Source organism: Musa acuminata, chromosome BXJ2-6 (assembly GCF_036884655.1).
Source record: "Musa acuminata AAA Group cultivar baxijiao chromosome BXJ2-6, Cavendish_Baxijiao_AAA, whole genome shotgun sequence".
NCBI lineage: Eukaryota > Viridiplantae > Streptophyta > Magnoliopsida > Zingiberales > Musaceae > Musa > Musa acuminata.
Window position 1 is genome coordinate 43977338 of NC_088343.1, and position 17637 is coordinate 43994974.

The following is a 17637-nucleotide window of genomic DNA, read 5'->3' on the forward strand; positions in this document are numbered from 1 at the left end:
GCGGAAAGGGAAAGGTGTGTGAAGCGTAGACGGTGGAAGGAAAGAGACACGGCGTGGGATACGCCACCTGGCGACTGCCACCGGGTCCCGCCAACTGCCACATGGACGATGTCCTTCCGACACACTGGCGGCGGCTAAACCGCATTAGATTCCGGCGGTGCCAATGTGGCTTTTCGGCTAATTTTTCAGAATATACGATGAGGAATTCGGGAGATTGCCGACAACAATTATGTGGCGGCTCTGTGCCATCGAGAACTTGAATTATTGTTCGAGGAGGACATGGCCATACAGTCGAAAAGAAAAAGGTAGAAGAAGCGTGAGCGCTTCATAAAGTCGGAGAGAGAGAGAGAGAGAGGCTCCGCAAAAGGTTGACGACGATGATGATGCTTCTGAGTGAAGCCATGGAAAAGCCATCAACTCTGAGTTAGACTGTCTTCCCAGTGGAGCACTTTGTCCTCTCTCTGGTGCGTTGTGATGTCCCCAAAAAAGGTGATACCTTTAGTGTCGTCCCTCACACACCAACACACCCACTCACTCGACTAAACATGCTTACAAGGAAGTCTTCTACTGTACAACACACAGCTCGAACACAAATCAGCAGCGACAAGAGGAAAGCAAATCTTGCTTTCCCTTACATGCTACCTGATGGTGACAAACTTGTTGGTGCCATGCCGCGCCCAGTGATCCTTCAAGTCTACCGCGTACGACAGGTCGAAACCTTCGGCTGAGAGTCGCTGCAGCAGCTTCCCGTATGCGCCAATGCTCATCTTTCTTCCGGCCAGGCGAGCGCCGGGCCGGGTGGGGCTCATCGGAAGAGGGTACTCGGAAATGGTTGTGGTGCAGCAGGAGGATTGCCATCCGCCTGACCCCCATCTGTAGCATTGGCGTGGCACGCCGGTACATGAGCAAACGGGCACAGGAACGCTCGAGATATCAAGCATCGTTCCCTGCTCTGCAACGCTGTCTTGATTCTTCTTCTCGCGTTTTCCTGTGGACGAAGAGCCTCCTTTCTTCTTCGTGGGGTTGGGGAGCTGTTTCTTTGGCTCTTTCGGTCGCAATACCTTGGCGGCGACACGACCAGATTTCTTGGTAGAAGAATGCTGCTTACGGAGCTTCGGAATAGGCGGAGGGGTAGTGGCCACTTTGTCGTCTGTTTCCTCCTCAGCGATCGGCATGGTTTGGATGTCGATCATTTCTGAACTTACTGGATTTGCAGCAGGGTGGTCGACACATTTTGACTGGGAGACCAAGCTTCTCTGCGGAAACCATGAGAAGTCCATCGTGGGTGGATGAGAGCTGTGTGAACCAGTTGCAGGATAGGAGCTAATCCTAAGAGAGGTCTCCTGGTGTGCTGGAACAGCACCAGACACCGACTTCAGCATCTTCCCTGCTTGTTTTGACTGATCACAGAAGTCCCAATTCCTTGTCCCCAACCTTCCCCTTCCATCCATGCTACTACCGAGGGTTTGAAGAGTTGAAGAACTCCAGGTTCAGCTTATGCTACATCAAAGATTCTTGTTGCTTATGCTCCCTAAATATGTGCTGAAGGACTGTGAAATCTACCTCTGGAGATGTAACACCAACATCATTCAAGGATAAATTGCTGCGAGAAGAGAAACATTTGAAGCCAGAAAAGAGACAAAATGCATTTATATCAATGATAACAGCTATGGATGCAACAAATGAATGCCCGGATGAGCAGAACATCGATTAAGATCATCACATCCACAATGTTCTCACAAAAGAGAAATCAAAATTTTGAAGAACTAAAATCTAAGATAAGCTTTTAATGGAATCAAAGAACAATATTTAAGAGACCAAGTAAATATGGTTCCCACATGAATGTTGGGTCATAGATTTTGTCCAAAGATTTATACTTTTTCAAAGAAGAAATTAGAAAATAAGTACAGAAACGATGGGAATGGGAAGATGGAAAGATCAACATCGAGGAACAGATAAAAGTTTGAGCTGATGAGGACATTTCAGCAACGGAAGAAAGAGGCTTAAGCAGCATACTAACAAGGAAAAAGGAAAAAAAATGATTTTTTTGGTGACAGAGCAAAATATAAACAGAGATCTATGATCAGAGACTAACTGATTGTGAGATCCTTCCATCATCTCAGAGATCCTGAAGAAAACAAACATTGATAGAGGATACTAGAAAAGCAAGAAACAGAAAGAGGAGGCTGAGAGCAGTATGCAACAGATCATAGAAGAAACAAGAAGCAGAAGAAGAAGAAGATCTTACGGAAGAGAGAATTCCTTTACGCCTCCTACTATCGTTCATCTAAAATCAAACGAAAAATTTAGCACCGCTGATGATAGAGGCGGAGAGCAGTTGAGAAAGGTAGGGGGGGGGAGGCAAAGGAAAGGGCAGGTGGTGTCCTTTTGTCAAGCTTTTAATGAGCACCGCACCAATCAAGAGAGCGAAATGATACGTTTACCCCTCAACTGTGTCGGAAACTACAAAATCCATCTCGCTGTGCCGAAACTGTTATCTCTTTGTGGGAGAGACAAGCCTTTTTGACTCTCGAGTGTGGACCCTACCCAATGTGGGTCCACTCGGCGCAGACGATGGGGCGCGTCTCAGGCCTCGCATCCTGCCGTGGTTTCACTTGAGTGAGGAGATCCCCTGTCTCCGCTAGGCCACAAAACACGATTCTGAACCACGGTATGGCCTGATGCCGTGGGCCCGCTCAGGGATACCATTGAAACGTGGCTCCGCGTGTCTCCTTTCTTCCATTCCAGTTCAGGGCGAGACAGGTGAGTCCGTTGGGAGCCACCCCGAGATAGACGAGACAGCCGACCGATTCCTCTCCGCCGTCGATGCGGTCGATCATTGCCGTCTTCGCCCCTCCCATCTTCATCCTCTTCTCCGTTAGTTGAGGTGTGACTATCAATTACGATGGTGTCAGAAGAAGAATAGGATGGAATTGACAGAAAAAGATATAATTACAACGACGAATGAGAGGTGAAGGCAGAAGGGTGGGAGCGCCGGTTGATGATATAGAGGTCAAAGATAATCTCGTTAAAAAAAGATAAGGGACTAAAAATTTAGGATATTTTTAAAACCTAAATATTTTGGTTATCATTTCCTTTTTATTTTCCAAAGAACATATGGATTCCAAAGTTTGAGAGAGAGGTAGCAACATATGGATTCCAAAGAATCAGACACCAAAGAACACTGTCTTTTACATTTGAACTTTGGAAGTGTACCTCAAACTCAGAACAGTGTACTTAAAAGAATGCATTACCCAACTATAAACAGCAAGCTTTGCCTTACCGCTGGAACAGAGCAAAGCAGCGAGCCAAAAATTCCAGTCAGTGCATAAGCAATGGCGCAGAAGGGAAGAGCCTCCGGTTCCTTCGCTGACAGTGCTGCCGTCCCCAATCCATGAGCACTGATACAGACAAAGATATAAGCAATCATCTTACACACGGCTAAACATCTACTGTTTCTTCTGAGCCAAAGACAGTGCAGTGGAAAAGTGAACCCTGTTCCCAAGTAGCCTAGTAATGGAGTTTGATCACAACCTAAAGTTGATCTTTGTGAAGCCTTTTAACTTTTTTTTTTTTTTTCCAATCTATGTCGAAGAAGAAAAAAAGTTTCCATGTATGCAGAAGAAAATCCTCAGAAGGAGAATTTTCATGAATTGTGGGATTCAATGATGGCACTTGCTGGAAACATGGTGAAGAAACTATATACACAACTAGCACGATGCACAAGAGAAAGGTAGGAGCTAAGTGAAAGTTATGGATAATTAATTACAGGGAACATCAGTCGAACGCACTCGAGAAAATTGATAGAGAAGTTTCTTTGAAAGATAGTCACATGCCTTCTGATCCTTTATTCAATTCCAAATATGCATAGGCTTTAGAGCAATGGTGACTGAATTTCCACTTTAAGAATTCTAAAATAAGCTCAGCATTAATTTATATCTCCTACAAGAATCATAAGATAGTGAACTTTGTTGAATAATGACTTCTTGTTCGATATAATCATGAATACTTCAGACATATAGCGGTCGGTTTCCATAGAGTGCTAGGGTTCAGATCCTATTGAGAGGTCCACTAGAGATTAGAAATTTTTGGAAAAAAAATAAGATGTTTCTTTTGTCCCTTACAAGCAATAAAAAAAAAGGTTAATATATTCAAGATAATTACGTATTTACAAATATATAATCTCAATTCATCCTATTTCATCAGATCCGGGTTGTGATATGGATCCAAAGGATGAACCGGATATGGACATTTCCAATAAGATTTCATTCTTAAACAAAAATCTATTTTTTGATTTATTTCATCTATTTCATGATCAAAATAAAAAGGGATACACGTTACACCATGATTTTGAACCAAAACAGAGATTTCAAGAACAGGTAAATGCTTAATATCCAAGTAGGCTTATAAATTTGATCATGATCAAGTGCTTTTTGAATTGTCTCATGTTTTTTTATTGGTGTTTATCCCCCCAACATCTTGATTTTTTTTACATACAAAGTATTTACTTGTTACTAATAAAGTCTAGCCTCTGTTCTTCCTTAGATCTCTTATTTCACTCCCATAGTGACCAAGAAAAGAAAAGGTAATACTCTTTATCTTGTCTGCATTTATGGTCCAACTAGTTAGAAAGCTGTATAATATTATTTACTGAAAGATGGTTGAACTCTTTTTTTGTTGTTACAATCAGTTGGTCATTGATTCTTGCTATTGACATTAAGATCTAAACATGCACAACATCTTAATAATACCTTAAACAAACTCTAATTGATCAACCAAAAATCTCATATACAAATGTCTCAAAAAATTGTATAGTTGCATGATAGGGTGACTTGGAGTTACCAAATAAAAATTATATTTGTTTAACAATAAATATTACTTGGCTGATCTTGAGAAACTCATAGCTCAAATGTTACCTCTTGTGAATCAATTGTTAAAGCTATTCAAGCAAGCATGCATGTTATTAGAAAGATTTATAGACCACATTAATCGAGCAGAAGAATCTATGAAACATGTACCTCGAAGCTGTTGCTATTCCTCTAGCGATAGGGTCATCTAGACGTAATTTATCCATTACAGCTTGCACAAAATTTGCTCCAACCAGACCAGTGAGAACAACTACAGCAGCAGTAAGAGATGAATTTGCACCTAAAGCCAAACACACAAGGAAAACGAAACACAAAAGGTTAGCACTCAGTTATCTTAATAAGAGATTAAAGGAAACAAGAAAATATCATTCCTTCTCTATAGAAACCCCTATACTTAGTGGAATTTTAGCACAGTTACAGCTGACGTTGAACTTCAAAATCTCATGTTGATTCTTAGAAGGAAAAGATTAGGATTCAAGCTGTCTCATAGAGAGGTTACCTTGTTAACTGATTCTGCATGCACAAATCATGTTGACTAATAAATATTAAAAAGAGAAGTGAACAAGTATTAGAAAATACCTTCAAATAAAGACACTATGCTCAAGGCTAACGCCACAGTTATACATCTTGGTAAAATTGATATGGTTAAAGTTGGCTCTAACCCAATGAGACGCCCAACGATTGCAGTCGAGTACAGAGAGAAGGTGGTCGCAATAATCACTGAAGAGAAAATCTCAGCGGCATGTCGCCTGACAAGCTACTAGCCATAAACAACTGATACTGCTTAGCTAAAGTTTTTGGTACTGTTGAAACCTACATACATCTTTTGACAAAAGTTGAATGTAATTTACAAAAAACATAAAAATCAAAGAATATATTGTTGATTTTGTAGCTTAACACAGTATTAAGAACAAAAGATGTTTGGCACTGCAGATGATGTACCTTTCTTTGTTTGAACATTGAAAAGGCAAATGAAATTATAACAGATCCAAGAAAACCCATAAGAATATCACCAGCTCCAGGGTTTGATGATGCTTTGGTGAGGTAATAACCTACAAAAATAATTAGTTACATACTTTAGGTACACCTTTTTGCAGGCTAGCAACGACTGCCCCACAGAAATCCCTCCATGTGTAAAAGGTAATTTACATAATTAGTGAAAATGGTGACATCAGAAAACAAAGTTCATTTATTCAGTGCATTTAGCTCTTCAGTTCCAAAATCTTGGACCCGAGTGTTTTTAACTGAATTTGAGACCAGATAAATTCCAACGCAATGGTTTTTACTCCGCAAGGATCAAGGAATATCCAAAAGCAGGTTCACATATTGATGGGGGACACCCACCATTCGTATCTTCTTATTCTTTATTTTACTTATCCTCTATTCTTCGAGGGGTCATGTCATACTCTCCTAGCTTCTCTTCATCATTGTTCTCATCATTGGACTATGACATCTTTGGAAAGGACTATGGAAGGTAAGATTTATATTTAAGATCTCTAAAAGAGATATCGGGTACTGAACCTCACAGAATCCTCAAATATATGCTAGTGCATCCTCTCTTCTGAATACCACCATAATCCTTATGGAGGCATGGCCCTTGCACAAATTGTTAGAGGTGGCATCAGAGAAACAATGTTGATCCCTCATGTGAGATAACAGTCCCAAATTGGAAACCCACATGTGATTGCTAGATATGTGTACTATCTCCACTAGCCTTGAGAGAGTTCTTCTTCTGGAGGTGGTCGTGGAAAACAATAGTTCATGCCATTATAGAAAATACCAACTACCATGCTGCATCGCGATCTAAATGTGTTGATGTATATCCACCTCATAGAGGTTTAATTGGGAGCACTATTAAGTCACAAAAAATTAGCTTGTAATCACAAATACCATCCTTCTTTTCTACCCAAATGTGTTGATGTATGTTCACCTCATACAGGTTTAATGTGGTACACTACTAAGCCACGAAAAATAAGCTTGCATAAAAAAAAAAGTTGTGTACCCAGTACATGAGGCTCCCGCCAATGCTTGGGAGTGAAAATTACCTTGCATCAGAAACACAAATAGCATTGACTAAAGTGAAAGTATTTTTTCCATTCCAGGAAGTTCTACTTTTAGTTGCCCATTTGAACCACAGACGCACAGTCTTCTATATCAATTCATGAAAGGTGTGTTAATTAAGTTCTTGTGTATAGTTACAGTTTCCAATGATGTATTGTTGTCACGGACATTGTATTCTCTAATCTCTTTGAGAACCAAATGCAAGCTAAAGTGCATGAGAACTTATAAGAAGATGTGCAAGACAAACAGTTGGACAGGGAAAAAAAAGTCATCACATGCAACTTGTATATGCTCTGATAAATATCACATCCATCATAGAATATGTGCATTTTTTGAAAATCTACTAACGTAGTAAAGCCTTCAAGTTAAACCAACAGATTGCTAGGACAAGAAAGCAAGCTACGAACCTAGGACAGCATCAATGCCACACTTTGAGAAGTACCCATATGCTAGGGCTGCCACATCTGCAGCAAATGCACAGCAGATAATTGGATGGAATACCTTCTTCACATTAGAGGGTAATCTGAACCAAAACAATGGCAACTCATTAATTGTCATTAATATCATCATAATGGTATTCTGTTTATAATCGAAGAAAAGGTATATTACCCAGAACCAACCATGTATCCCAAGACTGTTGCAGCTAATAGAAATGGGAGGCATGTCCTTGCACTTGTACCAAGTGCTGTTGGGTTCATGAAAGCAAGAACAAATGTTGAAACGAAAACAGCAGTCCAAGTCCAAAGCTCGGTGTTTGAAAATGGAGAGGGTTTTGCCATGGGTTCAGCTGGTATCATTTCTGTTTTCACAATTTTTCTTACGGTTATCGCCGTTTGACCTGCAACAGAAAGCGAAGCCAACCAACCAGCAGCTGCCAAAAGAAAATGGTTTCTTATTCAGACAGAGATAACCAATAATGCAGTGTGGTTCATTAAAGAAAACAATTCTCCAAGGCCGTATCCTATAGTGCTGATACTTGTATAGAAAGAAAACAGTAAGAATAAGGCATTCCCTTCTAAAAATCTCTTCATCATGAGAAAAAGGTAGGAATGGCTACTGGTTCACAACTTTTACTTGATAAGATGGAATCAACAAAATGTGGAAGCAAGAAGAGAGACAAGAAGATGCGACAGAAGAAGAAAACAATCAGAAACTAATGAATCTGGATAAAGAGGGATCTTTTTCATCCAGAATATCAGCTTCAGGCACCAGAAACAACTCCTGATGGATCAAAATGCATAGGGCGCATCACGATCACATAGTAAAAAGCAATCACTATATCAAGACGGTTGAAATGAAACTTTCAGACAATCATCCTACGCTATTTTTAGTACATTGTCCTTATGTTTATAGGACGCAAGCAATTGAAAGCAAAACATGGTGAGATGATAACATACAAATTACATCCATATGCAGAATAGAACCACAGATATTCCCACGAACTACTACAAGGATCTTTGAATGAGTGGCATACCGAGGATGAAAAAGATCTTGAGCCCTGAAGCTGCGGGCACATCTCGCACGGCAAGAGGCAAAACCACCAACGACGGAACATAGAACAGAGGGAGCCACCGCTGAATGAACAGAGTCGCCGGCTCAAAGAAGCCCACCAGGCCCATTGCAGCCGATGGAGCGGCAAAATCCAACACCGTCAGAACCGAGAACACGCAGAACATCCCAAAGAGGGCGCTCGGAAACTTAATAGCGGCGGCGACGAAGGCCTGCTTCAGAAGCTTATCGGCGGCGAGAATCGTCCCGAGCGACACTGCCAGATGCAAGATCGCAATAACCTGGAACAACTCACGCACACGGACATGACTAACATTCGATCGAATAGATGGTGAGCATAACATTGACATAAAATTCTGTAGGTGATGGGACTGACGCTGGGGAAGGCAAGCGCTTTAGTAGGTCCACCATCAGTGCCAGCGGATCTCGCAAAGATCAGGCATGGGGGCTTGGCGTTCTCGTTCCATCGCAAGAACCGGGTGTATCCAGGGATGCAGCGAGACCGGAGCGGCACGGCGTTTGCACGGCGTGCGGGCGGCGCAGTGGAACGTGGCGCGGAATGCCCGACCGGTAATTTGGAGCGAAGCGAGAGTGGCGGAGCGATGACCATAGCGCTTACAGATGCGGTAGCCATGGATCGAGGAGGAGGACGAGGATTTGAACAGGGGAGTAGCTCAGCAGCAAGCTATGCTGCTGTCACTGCACCGGAATACGTGGGGGGGCAGCGTATGCATATCGTGTGTTCGATCTATTGCAGCGTCTTGTGGCCGGAAATAGGATTGGATTCTATCTCCAACTTTGTGAGCACTTCCACTGCCCAAAGGAAACAAGCTTAGGATGAGATGGAAGGATTGCGTCCACATGATCCGGGAATGCATCCTTACCCCATATTATGCTCTCCATAATACGACTGTGTGTACCTATCTACTTCTCATATGAAGTTGGGATTCGCATATATAAGAGAGAGAGAGAGATTCCAAGGCAATGTGACCGGGTCATCACATATTACCCCAGAATAATTTTAATATTATAATTGACAATAGCAGACGATGTTGATGGTGACAATTGATGCTGATATAGTTGTCAAGCGACGAAAGAACTATTTGATATTTGCATCGACGGTCCTTTCATTACTTGACAATTGTATCGACACCGATATAGTTACTGAGCAAAGTCATTCAGTAATGATGAAATGATCATCGATGTAGATGTTGAGTAACATCGCTCTGCATCTGCGTTGGTGTCAACGTAGTTATTGAGCAATAAAAAGAGATCGTCAATACTAATGTCGAGCAGTGTTGTTCAACAAACTACTTTGGTGTCGACACAGTTGTTGAGCAACAAAATGACTATCAATGTAGATCCAAAACGACTCTTATATATTGTTGTTGCTCTCCTCATCTACAGTAGCCATTCACAGCTCTCAATAACACCATCATCCGTTATCATCAAATGAAATATTAAAATTATTTTTTATTATTTATTTTTATATTTTTATTAGTAAAATCGATATAAATATTTTTATTAGGATCAATAAATATAAATATTTTACTTTTATAAATAGAAGAGATATTAATATAATATCTTAAAGTATAGAGACGGAGATACTAAAATTAAAGAGAAGTCAATTGGTTCCAAATTAAGGAAATCTTATCCAGATTCGTTCATAATTGGACCGGACATGGACCAACTACCGGCCCGGCACAATCCGTTTAAGGCCCACATAGTGAGCCCAGGATGTGATGCGACGATCAGAAGCGACCGTCGTGATGATCGGAACCGACGGTCGTGATACTTCATCATCAGAACAAGACCGGTGACGCGTGGGCATCTCTCTAGGATTTAGTTTTTCTGATGGTTCAGGGAGGAGTGCACTTCTCCAATGGGAGCATGCCACGGCGTGATAACTGTTTGAATGTCGGTTGCGGGTGCCGACGATTTGGTGTGATACGATACGTCGTACACATAACAATCCGGCACCCAGCGAGTGTCCCTATTAATGCAACCACGACACCGGTGGGGCTCACCGGCGACCTCGACTTCCAATCTTACGTTTGAAGCAGGCGTCGGGTTCGGGTCACCCATTTGGGTGCGTGCGTAGTTACTTCGTCTTGGATATTTTGGATCGAGGTAGAGAACACGTACACCTCGAAATCCCTCTTTTCCTCTCTCCGTCTCTTTTTCTCTCTCTCTCTTTTCTTGTGGATCCATGTCGTCGTCTGATCTTCTTCGTCTCTTTCCGAACACTTAGGATCCATTGCTACTGCCATTTTCGAAACCCTTGGATCGAATTCCGTCGAGATTCGTAGGGTATCTGCTTGGAATCGAAATTTGACGAGGAATCTTTGGGTTTAGGGGCGTTGAATTAGGGTTTGGGCAGATCGATGGCTGCCAAGGAGGAGGACGTGGAGTACGAGAGCGATCCCGAGGACGCGCCGCTGCCCACGATGCGACGCAGGGAGGCGAGCGATGACGAGGAAGTGGAGGGATCCGACGAGCGAGGGAAGCCCGCGAGGGATGGTCTTAGGGCCGAGGTTGGATCCGAGGGCGAATCTGATGGTGAAGGAGGCGCGGAGGTGTATGATGACGAAGAGGAGTACTACTACGACGAGGAGGAGGATGAACTGGGGGACGGAGTGGAGGAGCGACTGGGAGGAAGAGAAGAAGAAGCGTTAGAAGTTGGAGGGAACCATGTTGCTGTGGGAACGAGCGGAAAGCCCAGGGAGTCGAGGAAGTCACCTGAGCCCCAAGGAGATGAACAGAAGTCTGATGGGAATCTAGAGGAAAATCAAGAAGACAAGAATCAGGTGGAAGAGGAAGAGAAAAAAGAGAACGAGCCGTACGCTGTGCCGACCGCCGGATCTTTCTACATGCATGATGATCGGTTCCAAGAAAATGGCAGGGGACGCCACAGGTGATTTTTGTTATGACATATTTATTTTTTTGCTTCCAGTCTGATTCGTGTATTTTTCTCAAGCTGCATCTACTGTTTATTATGCTTCACAAACTCCGTCTTTCCTAAAATCTGGAAAATTTTAATATCTTTGTGTTATATTAATGATCAAAATGTGGTTTGAAGCACAAAAATGGTTACAGCTTATGCAAATTCTCTTATTGAATAATTTATATATATATATATATATATATGATTGGACGCTTGATTGGGGGATGGAAATAATAATGCTTGATAAATTGTAAGTGCTGTTTTACTGCTTTTTGTGTAAGCAACTATATGTAGTGCAGTTGGTATGTTTAGTGTTTTGCTTTAACTGTGTGGCAAAGCATCATTTTATTGGGTTGGATTTGAAAAGTGAACTGATCCAGTGACATTGTGTGCCATGTGTTATTTGGTTACCTATGATAACATTGTTTACTTGTTATTATATATTTCATGATTATTAGCAACAGTCATCAAAATGTCCAAAGCTATTTGCACTGTTAGGAAATTTTATGGGGATCTCAACAAGGTCATGATCATAAGCAAGGTCTAGCTGGCACAAACGCTTTGGCTTTAAGTTATTCTTGTTGCTGTTATAGTCTTGTTTACAGTTATTCATAACGGTCAATGTTTGTATGAGTGTGTGTATAGTCCATTTCTACCTCTTTCTATTATTCTTGTGTGCAAGTTTATTGCACATAATTGTCCTTAAATTAGATGAACGGCCATTCTGGATCACATAATGTTTCTTGAGTGTACTATTCATTTCTCTTGATCGCTTCAAGGGCTGTTTTCAACATATTAGAGGGTTCTTTTTGGCTTCCATTTATGAGTGATATCGTTTCTTGCGTGACAATTGCATAGCTGTAACATATCTCTGATAATAAGTCTTTATTAAATAACCATTTTCTAGGCGTATGTTTGGTGGGCGCAAGTTGTGGGATCCTAAAGATGAACGTGCCTGGGTGCATGATAGATTTGAAGAAATGAATCTGCAGGACATACGTAACAATGAGGTATCTTCCTTCCACATTATTATTACTTGAAACAATCTGTGAGTTAATGAACATTTCATTAGAGATGCATGATATATTTATTTCAGGAAAGGCGAGGGTCTAGACGTCGTTTTAGGGGTCGTGGTCGTAGCAAAAGTCAGGGTGCTGAAGGTGGTTATGTTAGAGGAAATAGATATCACGCATCTCATGATGAGGGAAACAACCAAGGTCGTGCTCCAAGGACTGTTAGAGGGAGAGGGCCTAGGCGCTATGAACCTATTCCAAAAAACAAAGGAGATTTTCCTGCAGCTCAAAGCAAACGGTCAGCTGTGGAATTTACTTTTATTATTAATCAGGTGCATCATTTCTTTGATGAGCCAAATACGTGATATATATATATTTTTTCATACTTGTCAGGTCACTTATAAACCAGCAAGAATCACCATCAATTCATAATACGGGGAGACAGTCTTCTCGGGCTGCAAGTGTGAAATCAGAATTTCCACGAAAGAATACTTTTGCTTCGAGCCTCAATTCTGCTTCACCCCCTTTTTACCCCTCTGGGTCTTCGAATCAAGACATAACGTTGAACCAGAAAAGGGACGTACAAACTGGAAGTATCAATAAGGCCGTTGCTTACTCAACACAGATGAGAAATGATTCTAACATATCCCAGTCTAACTCATTGATGCAAGGAAAGATAGCCACTGATATGGTTGGCCATGATAGATTTTATACAGATCCTTCCCTGCTGCCGGCTGCTGGGAAAACTTCAGCTAACCCCAAAGAATTTACTCATTCTGCTAGTTCTAGGGTTCAAGGGAGGGGCTTAAGTAGTGCTGGACCACTAAATAGCCATTCAGGATCACTCATGGCTACTCAAATTAAGCCCACTGTAAGACCAGTTCAAGTTCCAACTCAACCTGCAATTCGAAGTTCTACTCAGCAAGTGGTCGAGCCCCTTAGCAATGGAAGGCAAGCATCGCCTCCTCAGCCTCCATCTGTGAATTCATCTGAAGTTGGAGAGGCTGATTCGTCTCCAGGTTCAAGCAAATCAAAAATTTCACTGGCTGAAAAAGCAAGGATTAGCAACCAAGGAATTGGAAAGGGCTCTTTTCTGTATGGTGGAGCTCAGGTAATTGGAGCAACCGGAGCTATGGGCCTTGCACATACTGAACAAAACTTTCCTGGTACTCCAGCACTGTTGCCAGGTTTGTAATATTTCCATGTTTGTTTTTGTTTGACGAACTTTCTTGCATGGAATAGCTTTAGTTGTTGAATTTCATATGTTGATGCTTTGACCGTCATGCTATCTCTGTGGACAAGTTTTGTTAAACAGTAATAAGGGGAGATTTATGTTAACATCATATTCATTTCAATGCATTTTTTCTTTACTTAATAGTTATGCAACTTGGGAACCAGCATCCTGGTGGTATTGGGGTTCCTGCTATGGGCATGGCTCTTCCAGGATACGTAGCTCAACCACAACTTGGTTTTGGCAATTCTGAAATGACTTGGTATGAATATTTTGTTATTATCGTCATATTCATGTGGTTTTTACACATCATTTGCTTTGATCCATATTGGAGTTATCAAAGAATCCTGGTAGGCAAAATAGGAAATCTCCTCTTTTGACATGCACTTGGTTTTTCTTAGATTCTAACAAAATGGAAGTTTGATCAGTCTGCATGAATTTTAGGGTGCCAGTGTTAGCAGGTGCTGCTGGGGCTTTAGGGGCATCTTATTGCCCACCATATGTAGCTCTTGATGGCAATTACTATGCCCGTCCTTCAGGACAGACATCTTCTAGGTAAGGCAAGCCATTCTTTTTGCTATTAATATGAGCTGAAAGAGCTTTCTGAAGTATGTCCTCTGATTTCCCCTTTTCCAGTACTTTAGCTTATTTGTAGCTATGTCGTTTCACTTTCCGAATTTGATTTTGTTGTATGTTCTTTGACCTTGCCTATCTTCACATGAAAATAGCTCAGAGTTGTGTAGTCTGATTTACTTATCACATTTTTCCTCTTGCTATTATCTTCAAGTATTTGCATCTGATTTTTCTGATCTATTGCTGCCAAAATCACTTGTGCTTTAGATGGACCATGGATGAGGGACTTGTAAAGTAGATGAATAGGAAGAAAAATTTTGGACTTGAATTGAACTTAGAACTTCAGGTAAGGCTGAAGTTTGAACTATGAAGTGGATGTCAATTTTATAAAACAAAGGGGCAGCAAAACTGATAGTTATTCTTCTGTGAGATATATGGACTTCACAAGATTGGGGGCATAGTAAACCACATTCTTAGTGGGATCGAGTACATGTCTGAGATATGCTATGCAATAACATGGTGTCTTGTAATTTTTATTTATGTTGGAGTCTAGAATAATAATATCCTTGTTAGACTCGATGAACGATGGTTTGCATCAGGGCTATTATTCGAAAAGCAAATAGGTGTATGAATCTTAATCCTAGGTTCGTCTCTATGACTTGTTAATATCAACTACCGAGCACTTTGCATATGTGATTCGTGCATCCTGTTGATATCAATGATTAATTTAATAGCTGATATGGGTCATTTATATGAATTGCTTTATAAGTATATTTTAATTTATGTTGTATACTCAATTCATATGAAATTAGATTTTGGTATGGAAGAAGAAACCTTTTAAACTAATAATCACATGTAATATCCAATTTGGGTGTTTTCTTCAACGTACACATATTTTTTAGTTGGATATTATCTCGCGATGTCTTTTCAGTTTGTGCACTGAAGGGTTCCACATTTTGTACCCTTTCTTCACAAAAAAAAAGCTCATGAAAAGATGAACTTGTAAAGATTTTGATGTTTTAGTTTGTTAGTTACAAGTGTTATTTGTCTAAAGGATAATGGAGTGGAGGTGCTGGGTTATCATTATTCCTGTTTTTTAGGCCCCGTGTCTTATGTTTTATGATTTATTTTGTTGCAAGAGTTGCATGCTTTTATTTGTTGTGAGCCAAGATTCTATATTGCTACTGTGATAATCCATTGTCAATATCTCTGGCAGAACGACCAAGCATCATCACAATATTATTTCTTTCTAATATGAAATAGCAATAGTATTCTGCCTGGACAAAACATGCTTGGTTAAAGCACCAATTTAATCTGACATGGTTGAATAGTTGACCTGGAAATCTATCATGCCATGCAGTGTCTCACTGATTTGTAGCTTTTGCTGTGTTTCATTGCTTTTTGCTGCATCTATCTTTTGCTTTTCATTTTGGTTTATGTAGTATTCATAAATACCTTATAAGTCATTTCTTATGCTACAGGGAATCGAGTACAAACAAACCTGGTAGTTCCTTGAAACTCTCACAGAGACCTGGTAGACGACCATTTGGTTCTTCTTTTCTTGTGAATCATTGATCTGAAATTTTCATTGTCATCAAGATCACCTGGGATTTGCTTGTTTTATATTTCTGTAGAGATTGCGAATGAGGAACTTGGAGAACGCCAGAACAAGCCTCGTAGGTAAGCAAAAAAACTCGTCTCTGATTTAACTTTCAAATGCGAGCATTATATAGTGTTTATTGTTTTTGGTTGTCTCCGAAGCATGTTTGCAATATGCCAGTTTTGATATCTTAGCAGATACTCGGAGATGAACTTTGGCCAGTGAAGTGCATAGACAGGGTTGGATGTATTTGAATAACAGCTTTAGGTCAGTGAGACAGACGTCTACCTTAAACTTGCATTAGCCAATTAGCTTTCGTTATTCGTAGTTAACTTTATGTTCATTATGCAGGCATTTTATGATGCCCTCTGTGGTCTTCAGCATCTGATCTGGAACACATTGGGTTGTTTAGAGTCCCAAGATATGCTAGGTACGTGTTGTCTTAGTAATCATCATCGAGAATTAGTATTAACTTCCAATATCAAGTTCTGCTTTCCACTGGGAATTGTAAATTTATCCAGAAGATTAGTATAAAATTGACATGGTCGTCTTGTTAGAAGATTTAAGTAGCTGACTAGTTTCTTGGACTCGATGTATCATTATAATTTTTCATTATGCTTACCGATGTTCTTCAAAGTCTACTTTCGAAGCTTTTCTTTAAATCTTCATCTCCCAATTCTGCATCAACCGATGTTTTCGTTGCTTTTCTAGTTTCTGTTCAAGTGAGCAATCGATGTTCTTGGTTGAAATCTCATTGTCTGCAGTTGTAACTCATGCAGCTGTATAACACTTAAAACACCTGCTCTTGTTGTAAATAATATGAGAAGATCATTTTGCAGCGGGGCAGGTGATGTACGTGTGTTTGAACTCCGGTGAGCCTTTCAAGCACACACTTGTGCATGTGGTATGTCGTTGGGTTTCAACTGACTAGGTGGAGTTTCAATATGCAGGTAAAATATTTAGCTGTGGTTGAAGCTTGTTGGAATGATGAGGTAGTGACCTTTTTAAGAGAGGTACTGAGAGGAATTGTTGAATAACCTGCAGTGCAGTGCAGTGGTGTTTGACTAAATTTCAAGATTGTTTGCCACGAGGTGTGTGGCCTGTTGACCAGACCACGTTTGTGTTGTTTGAGTTGCCACTCGTTTAACCAACCGCCTGCTGTTGCATTGGTTGGTTAGTTAATATTGACTGGATTTAAATGTCATTGCTTCTCTGCCTGTGTTATAAGAATTTGTGGTTTGTGCTTTAGTTTTTATTAGCGTTTCCCCTAGTCGTGCTAATGACAGTAAGCTTTGTATTTCTGGGTTTGTCTCTTCCATTGCAGGATTGCTGTGCTGTTGCAATAAAACATCATATGGACTTCTCACTCTATTTAAAAGGTACATTTTACAAAGATAACAAACAAATTATCTTTGAAGTTGTCTATGTATTAAATTGAGAAGGCTTGGGAGCTGAGGCGATTCGCTTCATCAGGCCAAAGGTCGATGGAATCATGTGGATGATGTATGCGAGAAGCATGTGTTAAGATCTTGCATACCGTCCGAGGGCTAACTTAAGGTTGTGGACACCACAATAAGAGAGCTGAATCTGAGAAAGCATAGAGAGCATCTCGAGAAACCTGATGTCCGCATTGGAGATCATTTCTTTTCTCAGAATAGCACGAAAGATATATCGGAACCCATGATTACCAACTATCATAGATTCAACTTAAAGCTGATTAAGTGTTTGGAGAGACGGAACGTTGAACAAAATATTGTGGTCAAACATCAGAACATAAACTTTATTAGTAGTCAAACAAAAAGACATTTTTAAGTCTTTTCGTTGTAACATGTACGATT

General features: G+C 40.7%; 3 protein-coding genes across 9 annotated transcripts; 1 reads left to right on the forward strand and 2 right to left on the reverse strand.

Moving 5' to 3' along the window:
• Positions 1-368: 368 nt before the first annotated feature.
• On the reverse strand, positions 369-3020 carry LOC135586395 (protein BASIC PENTACYSTEINE7-like). Of its 2 annotated transcripts, none has more exons than XM_065114935.1 (2): positions 2249-3020; positions 369-1565 (listed from the first exon to the last, which is right to left on the reverse strand). In XM_065114935.1, exon 2 carries the CDS (start codon positions 1449-1451, stop codon positions 639-641), a length of 813 nt encoding a protein of 270 aa, XP_064971007.1. In that variant the 5' UTR covers positions 1452-1565; positions 2249-3020; the 3' UTR covers positions 369-638. The 2 variants fall into 2 exon arrangements, with proteins under 2 accessions (XP_064971007.1, XP_064971006.1); XM_065114934.1 differs by having other exon boundaries at positions 369-1603.
• Positions 3021-3167: 147 nt separating this feature from the next.
• On the reverse strand, positions 3168-9305 carry LOC135615870 (plastidal glycolate/glycerate translocator 1, chloroplastic-like). The gene is made up of 8 exons (XM_065114933.1): positions 8815-9305; positions 8404-8719; positions 7539-7800; positions 7337-7452; positions 5811-5920; positions 5448-5625; positions 5019-5148; positions 3168-3401 (listed from the first exon to the last, which is right to left on the reverse strand). Exons 1-8 carry the CDS (start codon positions 9070-9072, stop codon positions 3251-3253), a joined length of 1521 nt encoding a protein of 506 aa, XP_064971005.1. The 5' UTR covers positions 9073-9305; the 3' UTR covers positions 3168-3250.
• A 1242-nt stretch (positions 9306-10547) lies between these two features.
• On the forward strand, positions 10548-17047 carry LOC135581599 (protein MLN51 homolog). 6 transcript variants are annotated; one of them, XM_065114937.1, is made up of 12 exons: positions 10548-11352; positions 12290-12392; positions 12479-12693; positions 12789-13582; positions 13774-13888; positions 14071-14181; positions 15681-15733; positions 15834-15879; positions 15980-16066; positions 16151-16229; positions 16579-16671; positions 16750-17047. In XM_065114937.1, exons 1-9 carry the CDS (start codon positions 10823-10825, stop codon positions 16008-16010), a joined length of 1998 nt encoding a protein of 665 aa, XP_064971009.1. In that variant the 5' UTR covers positions 10548-10822; the 3' UTR covers positions 16011-16066; positions 16151-16229; positions 16579-16671; positions 16750-17047. The 6 variants fall into 6 exon arrangements, with proteins under 6 accessions (XP_064971009.1, XP_064971010.1, XP_064971008.1 ...); XM_065114938.1 differs by having other exon boundaries at positions 15994-16066; positions 16511-16671; XM_065114936.1 differs by having other exon boundaries at positions 15994-16066.
• The last annotated feature ends 590 nt before the right edge of the window (positions 17048-17637 follow it).